Source organism: Ipomoea nil, unplaced genomic scaffold (genome assembly GCF_001879475.1).
Source record: "Ipomoea nil cultivar Tokyo-kokei standard unplaced genomic scaffold, Asagao_1.1 scaffold0987, whole genome shotgun sequence".
In the NCBI taxonomy this organism is placed as follows: Eukaryota; Viridiplantae; Streptophyta; class Magnoliopsida; order Solanales; family Convolvulaceae; genus Ipomoea; species Ipomoea nil.
Window position 1 is genome coordinate 694,440 of NW_017617415.1, and position 11,961 is coordinate 706,400.

Below are 11,961 nucleotides of genomic sequence, written 5' to 3' on the forward strand. Positions count from 1 at the left end.
AAGTTATGTTGGTTTTATTTCAAGGTGCAATCATTCACAACAAGTGAGAAATTCAATGACTTGTGGGAAGATACGAGCAATAATTTTTGGACCAAGAGATCAACCAAAGAGTTTGGAATGCATTTAGGAATTTCAGGAGTATCGTATTGCCATCCATCAGCCCATCCAAGATCTAAAAAAGGAAGCAGGTGGCGTACGCCCTGCCGTACGCCCATACGCATGCCAGTACGTCCATTCCAGTGAACACTAGAATAAATCGTACCCCCTGTCGTACGCCCATCTCTGATGGCGTCCCACTGTGCCCTGCTCTATTTAGGCGCGTTTTTGTGTCATTTCAACTTGGTTTTGACTCTTGTTAGAACCCTAGACACTCTCTTTTATTCTCCTTCATATTTTTAGGTTAGATTAGACTTAGATTTATGTTTCTTAACACTTTTGAAGCTTGTAATCTTGGATTTGAAGCTTGGATTCCAACATTTCAAGATTCCACCATCCAATTTCTTTAGAGAAGTTTTCTTTCTTTTATCTCTTTCTTTTGCAAGATTTATGTTTAATGCTTGTGTTTTTGTGCTCTTTATGCTATTGAATCATGAGTAATTAGTATATAGACTTGATTTATGGTTGTATTATCTATCTTTATGCTTGATTTGTGATTATTGCAAAAGGGGGGAAGAACTCCAACCTAGGGTTCATGTGTTTGTGAAGGTTTTGTATTTATATCTTGTTAATGATTGATGTACACATTCATTAGCTTGTTTTTGGAGGATTCCTTGCCTCAACAAGAGTTGGGTGATGAATCCAAGCCACCCCTTGCATAGACCCGATTTCTTCCTACGAAAATAGGGGAAATTGTGGGCTTTAATGCTTTGTGTGCTTGATGGACTTTGAATTGATTCACCACGAAAGTGGGGCAATTCCTTGTTCTAATCCTTGTTTATTAATCACGAGAATGGTTCGTAGACTAGGATACCTATGTGCATTCCCGCTTGATTCCTTGGTTACTTGTTCTCCCTAATCCCTTAGGTTGTTAAAGCATCTAGATCATAATGCTCCCTAGCTTGAGTCCATATTTATCTCTTGTTCATATGTGCTTTTGTTTTTTGTTTAGTTACAGTTGTCTCATCCTCGTTATGCTTTGCTTAGCTTCTTGTTGATTGCCTAGTGCTAGTGCCTAATTTTTTGTGATTGCGCATTGCGTGCCATATCCCCCAATCCCCTGAGGACGACATAACACACCTGAGCTCACATATTATTTTTTCTACATCAGAAGGCTGTTCTTACAAGTCCCTTCAGGCTTCTAGGCTCTAATCACCTTGGTGTCGTTTTGACATTCACGGTTTATAAATCCATACTGCAAGCTAATCGCCGCCATCTTCTCTCATTCTGCTTCTGAAAACCTCACCGTCGGCTTTCCTCGACCCTCCTCTGCCTCCAGATTTCTCCTTTGCAACAAATCTACCCGATCGCTCTCATATCTGGAATTTGCATAACATTGAGGCGCGATTTCTGGGAAGCGGATACAATCTGACAACAAATCACCCATCTGATAATCAGTCGAAGCTTTTGGAGACCTCCTTGACGTTGTCGTTGCTTTCGCGATCTCCGGCGACATAACCGCTGCCGGAAACTGCTCCGCCGCCGCCCATTGTTCAACGATGGTAAGAAAGGGTTGCAGTTGGGAAAAGACAAAAATGCCCATGGTAAATCGGAGATCTCACTGACATGTTGACGGAAAATGGTCGGAGGGTGCAAATCGACTAAAATAATTGATATCGGGGACTAAATCGATGAAAAAGCGATTGGGGGACTACATTGACAGTTCGCTAATAATTGAGGGGCCAAATCGTTGATTAGCCCTTATATATTTATATATTTTTCCTTTCAAAAAAAATTAGGAAAATTATTTCATTCTGGATTTATGAAGTGAGGTTAGAGATTAAATGCGGTGGATGTGTCCAGGTGAAAGATGCGGTTGAATAATAGTCCTTGATCACGCTAAAATCAATCGTCTAGATTGAACACATATTAAAAAAAATGCGGTGGTAATTTGACCTTTTTGCGTATTGGTCAAACTTAAGGTGCGTAGTTTTTGTGCTTAAGGTGCGTCGTGTTCTTTCTTAAGGTGTGTGGTTTCTGTGCTTAAGGTGCGTCAATTCTTCAGTTGAGAACTTAATGTGCGCTTTTTCTTCAAACTTAGGGTGCATCGTTTCAAAGCTTAAGGTGGGTCATTTTAACCGTTATGGTGTGTCATTTTAACATTTAAGGTGCGTCAGTTATATACTTAATGTGCGCCATTTTAATGCTTAAGGTGCGTGATTTTACTACTAAAGATGCGTCTTTGTAACACTTAAGGTACACCATTTTAAAAGCTGAATGTGCGCGATGTTAAGCCTTAATGTGATGCGTCATTTTAACACTTAAGGTGCGCTATTTTTAGACTTTGCTTCTACTTCTAGGATGCACGTTTTTTTTTTTTTTTTTTTTTTTTTTTAAATTTCATTGGATTTGAGCCTTTGATCTCACCGCATGTTCACACCTTTGAGCTTTTTCGCACCTGAACGCGCCCCTATGAAGTGAAAAATCAGACATTACAAAATGGTCCTTTAACTATGCAAAAATGTATTCAATTTAGTTATCAACATAAGCAATAGGGGACTTAAATATATAAGTAAAATTTTACATAGTTGAGGGGGCATTTTGGATGAATTGATAGTTGAGTACTAATTCGAAAATTATGAAATAGTTAACGGACCATTATAGGTTTTAACAGTTTACCATTTAATACATCCAAAATACAAAAGTAAATAAATAAATACTTTTAAGTTGCAGAAAAAGTAGCTGGCACGTTCCTAAGGGAAATGTGGTTCTCATTTTATTTTGCCCCATAATTTACAAATCTAAATGGAATAAATGTTATGTCAAAGTACAATTAAATAGCCTCTGCGTCTTCTACTTGCTATTCTTATTTTGGTCAAGGGGGGAGATCAGAGCTGACATGTTCGTATGCAGAAATGATCAAAATTAAGAAATTCAAAAGTGATTTAGAGTATGACATTAAAGAATTGAAGTATATATGATCAAACCAATACAGCTATGTAGAGAATCGATGATTGAGGTTTTTGTAATATTATATTGCACCTCTATTTGAGTGGACAATTTCATGCGATATAATGAACATTATATATTAGTTGTACCCATGTTGGCAGTTGACAATTTCATGCAACGACTATTTCCCAGTTTTTTGTAGTCTCCTATAAATACCTTTGCCATTCAATCCCCTATGGTCATCATCAGCTCACAGCTGAATAACAAAGCTTTAAGTTTTTTTTAGGCAAGAAATGAGGAGTCGCGGTGGTGGCCTCACCGGAGGTCGCCGGTTGCCACACATCTTGGTGGTCTTAGCTTTGTTGGCTATTACTAATGTAGTTTCTGGAGATACTAGTTATTTGTATTCTTCACCTCCGCCTCCTGTGTATCAATACAAATCTCCTCCACCACCTTCTCCGTCTCCACCACCTCCCTATGAGTATAAGTCTCCACCACCACCACCAGTGCAATCGCCTCCCCCACCATATGTATACAAGTCTCCTCCGCCGCCATCACCATCACCTCCACCACCATATGCTTACAAGTCTCCCCCACCACCCTCACCTTCACCTCCACCACCATATGCTTACAAGTCTCCCCCACCACCTTCACCTTCACCTCCACCTCCATACTATTACAAATCTCCACCGCCACCCTCACCTTCCCCTCCGCCACCTTACTACTACAAATCTCCTCCACCACCTTCATCATCCCCTCCTCCACCTTATTACTATAAATCTCCACCACCACCTTCACCATCTCCTCCTCCACCTTATTACTATAAATCTCCTCCACCACCTTCACCATCTCCTCCTCCTCCACCTTATTACTATAAATCTCCTCCACCACCCTCACCATCTCCTCCTCCACCTTATTACTATAAATCTCCTCCTCCACCATTACCATCTCCTCCTCCACCATACTATTATAAATCTCCTCCTCCACCATCACCTTCACCGCCACCCCCCTACTACTACACCTCTCCACCTCCACCCAAGAAATCACCACCCCCTCCTTATTACTACACCTCTCCCCCACCACCAGTTAAATCACCACCGCCTCCATACTATTACTCATCACCACCACCACCTGTAAAGTCTCCTCCTCCACCCTACTACTACACCTCTCCGCCACCACCCAAGCATTCACCACCTCCTCCTTACTACTATGTATCTCCCCCTCCACCAATTAAATCACCTCCTCCTCCATACTACTACTCTTCTCCACCACCACCTAAAAAGTCTCCTACTCCATACTATTACACTTCCCCACCACCACCCCAGAAATCCCCTCCATCTCCGTATTATTACACCTCACCACCACCAACTCATTATTATCCTCTCCATTATGATCAATTAGTGGTTAAAGTTGTTGGAAAAGTGTACTGCTTCAAGTGTTACGATTGGGCATATCCTAAGAAATCCTATAACATGAAACATCTCAAAGGTAGGATTTTCCCTTCAACCATTTTCAACAACAATTGTATGATTGGGTTTTTAAATTATATTTCTTTTTAGGTTTTATTGACAAAGCTTTCTTTTAATTTGCAATGGACTTTTAATACAAAACAAATATACTACTCCCTGTCCCATTACATGTCTTACTTTCCTTTCTTTGTTTGTCCCGAAATAGTGTTACATTTTCAAAATTGAATATAACTATCACTCTATATTTCTCAATTTACCCTTTTGACTTTACAAATTTCTAGAGGTAAGTACAATTGTACTTTGTACAAATAACATATACTTTTGAGGGGTAAAATTAAAAATTTAGTAACATTTCTTATGTTGTATTAAAAACTATGCAAAAAGCAAATGAGACAGTCAATTAGGGTACTAGGAGTAATATATATATATATATATATATATATATATATATATATATATATATATATATATATATGTATGTATGTATGTATGTATGTATATATATTTATAATTATCTACTTATTGATTTATCACTCTTGATTGACATTTCTTCATATAGGTGCAATTGTTGAGGTAACATGTATGGCCGGTGAAAAGAAAATTGTGGCATATGGAGCCACCAAGATCAATGGAAAGTATAACATTGAAGTTAAAGGGTTCGACTACAAGAAATATGGAGGAAAGGCATGCAAGGCTAAACTTCACACACCACCCAAGGGTTCCAAGTGTAACATCCCTACTAACTTTCATATGGGCATTAAGGGTGCTACACTAAGAATAAAATCAAAGACACATTATGAAGTTGTTCTATATGCAAAACCATTTGCTTATGCCCCAAAGACTCCTTATGAGAAATGTGAGAAGCCCAAACCTACCCTTCTTCCACATTATTACAAATCTCCCCCACCACCAACTTACTACTACAAATCACCACCCCCTCCTTCACCATTGCATACACCAACCTATTCTTATAAGTCACCTCCACCACCATCCACTTATTACTACAAGTCTCCGCCACCCCCATCTCCATCACCACCAGCACCATATTATTACAAATCTCCTCCTCCACCATCTCCATCTCCTCCTCCACCCTACTATTATAAGTCTCCACCTCCTCCATCACCATCACCCCCGCCACCATACTTTTATAAGTCTCCACCACCCCCATCTCCATCACCACCACCACCCTACTACTACAAATCTCCTCCTCCACCCTCACCATCTCCTCCCCCACCCTACTATTACAACTCTCCACCTCCTCCATCACCATCACCCCCGCCACCATACTATTATAAGTCTCCACCACCCCCATCTCCATCGCCACCACCACCCTACTACTACAAATCTCCTCCTCCACCCTCATCGTCTCCTCCCCCACCCTACTATTACAAGTCTCCACCTCCTCCATCACCATCACCCCCGCCACCATACTATTATAAGTCACCACCACCCCCATCTCCATCGCCACCACCACCCTACTACTACAAATCTCCTCCTCCACCCTCACCATCTCCTCCTCCACTCTATTATTACAAGTCCCCGCCTCCTCTGTCACCATCACCCCCACCACCATACTACTACAAGTCTCCACCACCACCATCATCATCTCCTCCACCTCCATACTACTATCAATCCCCTCCTCCACCATCTCCTTCTCCCCCTCCACCGTATTACTACCATTCACCTCCCCCACCATCCCCATCTCCTCCGCAATCAACATACATTTACGCTTCTCCACCCCCTCCAACCAAGTACTAAGCTTTAATTGCTCTTCTACTTTTTGTTGTATACCAGGTAAATGATATTTATAAATTTTGAAATACATTGTTATTAATGATGTTATCATCTACTCGAAGCTCTTATTTAATTTTTTTTTTTTTTTAATTTCAGATCTTCCATTGAATTGTGGAATAAATGAAGGCTTCTTGAAAGGAAGATTCGGACATCATTTACTATAATTTAATTGTTAAATAAAGTCTTCGTCCTTATTGTATCATTTTATATGGAAGAGGTTTTAAAGAGATTCATTTCCATTTGATCAAAATTTGTTTGTAGTGGTAATTGGAATGTAACCACGGTTAATAAATTAAGTTCTAGATTTGTAGATGAGTTAATTTCATGAATGATATATTGACTATTGAAATTTACCAATTTTTATCATTAACTTTCAATTGCACCATAACAGGGCGTTTGGTTGGAGGGAGTTTAAATTCCCTTCCCACTTAATTCCAAAGGCCATAAAATTCCTTAGTTTGGTTGGAAGGAATTGTAATTCCATAGAATTGCAATTCCCCCATTTTCATGGAATTAAAATCTCATGTCCCCCCTGGTATTTTAATTCCTGGGATTTTAGGAAGAAAAAAAGCTAGTGATGAGACAAAATTATCCTTTTTTTTTTTTTAACCTAAAATTAATACCACAACAATAATTGGCATTTTGGACTTTATACTACTTATTCCCTTTCAATTCCCATGTATACCAAACATTGGAATTAAAATTCCCAGTAATTCTATTCCTGTAAACCAAACACTGGAATTTAAATTCCCACTTTATTCCCAGTAATTCATCTCCCATGGAATTGCAATTCCTTTCCCACGTAATTCCCCCCTTCCAACCAAACGCCCTGTAAATGTTTCCTTCTCTATTGATTTTTACCAATTTTTATTATCGACTTTTAATTTGACCATAAATAGCCATTGACTATTGATTTTGTTATAAATTTGCTCCTCCCGTTAAATGTCAATTTAGTAAACATTAAATTTACCAGTTTTTATCATCAACTTTCAATTGCACTATAAATGTTTCCTTCTCTATTGACTTTTACCAATTTTTATTATCGACTTTTTTATTTGACCATAAATAGCCATTGACTATTGATTTTTTTTCTAAATTTGGTCCTCCCGTTAAATGTCAATTTGCCAAGACTTTGTGGTCTAATGGCACCAAGGTTGCACTCCCATATGGGAGGGTGTGGGTTCGATCCTCAGTGTTGGCGATATTGACTCTTTGTACTTCAGCAGGTTGAGAGAGTAGTTATGAACATATACTACGTTGTAACAGAGTCAATTACCCTTAAATTTAATAATAAAATTTAATGTGACAGTAAATATGTTACCGGAAAATGGAAAATATAAATCAATAAGTGACCAGTGCTCAAGTGTTTTTAGTACAATAATTAGACAGTGTTCTCTTGAATGTACTCCAACGTAATATGTTACCGGAAAATATAAATCAATAAGTGACCAGTTGTAATTGTATTGCTCAAGTGTTTTTAGTACAATAATTAGACAGTGTTCTCTTGAATGTACTCCAACGTAATATGTTACCGGAAAATATAAATCAATAAGTGACCAGTTGTAATTGTATTGCTCAAGTGTTTTTAGTACAATAATTAGACAGTGTTCTCTTGAATGTACTCCAACGTAATATGTTACCGGAAAATATAAATCAATAAGTGACCAGTTGTAATTGTATTGCTCAAGTGTTTTTAGTACAATAATTAGACAGTGTCCTCTTGAATGTACCCCAACGTAATATGTTACCGGAAAATATAAATCAATAAGTGACCAGTTGTAATTGTATTGCTCAAGTGTTTTTAGTAAAATAATTAGACAGTGTCCTCTCGAATGTACTCCAACGTTCTTCTGTTTCAATATTGCTCAAGTGTTTTTAGTACAATAATTAGACGGTGTCCTCCTGAATGTAGAAAGTCTCATATTTATGCTAATACTCCGACGTTCTTCTGTCTCAATATGTTTGGTAAATTAGTTGATAGCTAATTACATGCAAAATGACTTTCTCAAAAAGCTGTTTTGAACAGTTTTTAAATTTTAACGTTGATGGATATATTACGAATGGAGCCGATTCGACCCGAGAGGACGGAGCACGGAGGATCCAAGTAGACCCGGAGCCCAGGGGTTGAGCCCCGCGCTCAACCCGGGCCGCCTCGGCATGACGCCTCGAGCGAATGGTACGCAAGCCCGATCTCCGGACCGGGCGAGGTCAAAGCGGGATGCAACCACCCCCAATTTAGGTGGGGGGGGGGGGGCAGTTAGGAGGTCTGGGATGTATAAAATGCCTACCCTTTGTCCCGTTAAGACATCCTCTATCCTGGTGTCCTAAATCATCAAGTGTAATAGCGTTACTTTACCATTGTAATAGCTCTAAGTCATCATTATCAATACACTATTTGGTCCCCGTGACCCTACAACTCATATTTGTCCTATTTTGCCTACGTTACATAACCTTTTACATTATCCGTTCTTTATCGGATTTATTGATTCGGGCAACCTCGGGTTAATTAAATCCATCAAACGTTTTAGAGCAATAATCTATTACAAAAAACTAATTAATCAAACACTTATATTGATTGTTTAACCAAGTCAAACAATTAGTAATGGTCAAATAGCCAAAATTAGCTGATAAGCTAACTATGTTACCAAACTTGGCCAAAATTAGACATTGATGACTAAAGCGTAAAATTATTATTTTTTTGAAAGCAAAACAACGAAGCAATATCATTACTGCAGAAGCATCGAAATAAAGTCAGGTGGGACAAAGTCCCAGTACAAAACATTAGCTTGATACGAGGCTTTTGAAGCTAAAGAATGAGCAATAACATTAATATGTCTGGAAACTAAAAATAAAGAGCGATAAGAAAACCTACCCATAATGGATTTGCAGTCATCAATCACGATACCAACATACGATCTGGGGGGGGGGGGGGGAGGGGAATCGAAGAATTCTCGATATAATTCTGAAGAATCAAGCAATCATGTGAAGATCAACATTTTCAACCTCGTGAGCTTTTAACCAAGATAACACTTCCTTACAGGCCAATGTTTCAGCCATAAGAGCATTCTCACAAAAGGGCAGCCCGCCATTCGCCGCGGCTACAAAGTTGCTGCCGTCCATGAGGATCACCGCCCCAAAGGTAGCTGCTCCCGTGTCCGTGCGGAAAGATGCGTCGAAGAAATAACGAAGCCCAACTGGCGGTGGCGTGTGTTGATGCGAGGCAAAGCCGTGGATGGCACATCAGATTCCCAAGCCGAAATAGCACCAACAACCCTCCTCCACGTACGTCTTGACGGCTGCATGCAAACGTCCCAAACTGCGGAATTTCTCGCACTCCAGATATGATATAGAACTGCAATTACTTTAACAAGAATATCATCTATTAACACAGTCATAGCATTTTGAAACCAATCTGCAAAAGAACCACCATTCACACAAGATATAGGGAGATGAGACTGATTCCAAACAATATGTGCATACTCACACTCAAGGAGTGAGTGCGTGACATCCTCATGAAATAAAGCACACATAGGGCATGATGGGCTCACTTCTACTCTCCTTATAAGAAGGTTAGTGATGATAGGAAGAATACCACTAATTGCTCTCCATAGGAAGGTCTTCCATTTGGGGGAACCTTCAACTTCCATAGAGCAGACCATTTGGTAAAACCGGACAGATTGGCCGTTATTTCATCCACAATTATTATATTCAATGTACCATTTCAATAATTAATTTACTCATCATATTAGGTTTGGCCAATCAAAAATATACCCAATAAATAAAAATAGAGATAAGGTGCTATTAAATTAAATGAATAAATCTAAAAACATTATAAGTCTCAATCAAAGTTATATCCCTCATTTATGTCCAAGTTTTTAATGCTAATCATTTTGTCATTGTGCTTTTAGAGTTGTACTGTACTATATAATTTTTTGGATAAAAATACCTCTACCGTTATAACTTCCGTTATCTTTTCCATTATTGGTACCATGCACATGCATCCACCATATATTTTCTTATATTCTTTAATGATAATAATATTTGTAAACATTATATATTAGATTTGATGGAGAAAATTAACCGGGGTCCGAATTAATTAACCCGATTAAGAAAGGAAATAGCACATGGATAATAAGGATAAAACAATGGCAAAATAAGGGGATAAACGTATGTCACAGAGACAAAATATTGTATTAATCCGTACTGCAAAGTTATTACAAAGATTTGTCGTTTAGACCAGGTAGCAAGTGATGTCTTCAATAGGACAAATGCATGTCTATTTATACAAAATAATCATAACTAATCAGTGCTAAATTCGTGGTGGGACACGAGACTAAGTCAGGCCCATACAGTGGGCCACAAGACTAAGTCAAATCCCATCATTTTGGGCCCAGAGACAAAATCCAGGCTTGTGACTCTTCTTGGGCTGCTCGGGTTTTACATTCTCGGACCCTGGGTCCCTATTATTATTGGGCCATTTCCAATATATCCATCAGGATTATTATAATAAATAAATTGATTTCATATAGGTGTTAATTAGTAGAGATTTGTTAGTTTTTTTTTTTAAAAAATATAAATATTGGGCATATATTTTTGCGCATCGCGCATAGAAAAGACTAGTGCTAATAATACGAGTATATACTTGAACATGTTATCTGAAGGCTGAAGCCATAACCATGCTAATAATACGAGCATTCAAAATTACCAGTTTCTAAGTTTCATCTCTATATCTCTATATATATTAAAGCAAAATGAGATACTGTAAAAAGTTCCCGCCCAATCCAATACTAAGTTTAAGCCAATCAAAATCAATTACTAAGTTTAAGCAAGCCAATCAAAATCAATTACTTAGTTTAAGCCAATCAAATCAATTACTAAGATAAGCCAGCCAATCAAAATCAATTACTAAGTTTAAGCCAATCAAATCAATTACTAAGATATCTAAACATCTATATATATTTCACATCCTCTGCAATTCAAACACTATCAAGGAAGTTGTGATAGCGTATGAAATCTAGAAACGCTCTTCGCTTGCTAGTTGTGAGAGCGTATGAAATCCCGAGAGAAAATCGTCTTCCATAATCAAATCCAAAGAAGTTGTCTTCCATGCACTACAAGAAAAATCACGAATCGCGACGGAATATTGCCCATTCGCGACGGAAAAATTCCGTCGCGATTCACGATTTTTCTTGTAGTGATGACCAGCAGGTAAGTTCTTTTACAAATCTCAATTCAAATCAAGCTACATCAATTAGTTTATACGAGACCATGTTAAAAGCTCTATTCTATGAAACCTGAGAAACTGAAAGAATTGTGAACATCAGGATGTGATCTTTGTGTGTCTGAATTTTGAATTTAAAGAATTGTGAACGTCAGGATGGGATCTTTGTGTGTCTGAATTTTGAATTTTAAACAATTGAATGAGGGTGGTTTTGGTTTTTTTTTTTTTTTTTTTTTTTTTTTTTTTTTTTTTTTTTTTTTTTTTTGAAATGAACAGATGGGCATTTTTTGTCTAAGGCATTTCAATGGAGGATGGGATGTCATTCCTACTTCGAATCTGATAAACATTTTATTATGTTTTTCTATATTTCATGATGGTAAGTTATTCCTAAATCCTTATTACTATTTAGAATAAGGTAGCAACAATGCTTTC

General features: G+C 38.1%; 1 protein-coding gene across 1 annotated transcript; it reads left to right on the top strand.

The window, feature by feature from the left end:
* Positions 1-3,338: 3,338 nt before the first annotated feature.
* LOC109180035 (extensin-2-like) lies at positions 3,339-6,585 on the top strand. The gene is made up of 5 exons (XM_019329520.1): positions 3,339-3,871; positions 4,067-4,230; positions 4,411-4,533; positions 5,074-6,308; positions 6,405-6,585. Exons 1-4 carry the CDS (start codon positions 3,339-3,341, stop codon positions 6,270-6,272), a joined length of 2,019 nt encoding a protein of 672 aa, XP_019185065.1. The 3' UTR covers positions 6,273-6,308; positions 6,405-6,585.
* Positions 6,586-11,961: the final 5,376 nt, after the last annotated feature.

What these genes read in the sequence shown, in the direction of transcription:
- LOC109180035 (XM_019329520.1), top strand. Translation starts at nt 3,339, where the DNA reads ATGAGGAGTCGCGGTGGTGGCCTCACCGGAGGTCGCCGGTTGCCACAC. An exon ending in CCTCCACCTTATTACTATAA is followed by an intron (nt 3,872 to 4,066) that starts ATCTCCTCCACC and finishes CTACTACTACAC; the next exon opens with CTCTCCACCTCCACCCAAGA. An exon ending in TAACATGAAACATCTCAAAG is followed by an intron (nt 4,534 to 5,073) that starts GTAGGATTTTCC and finishes TTCTTCATATAG; the next exon opens with GTGCAATTGTTGAGGTAACA.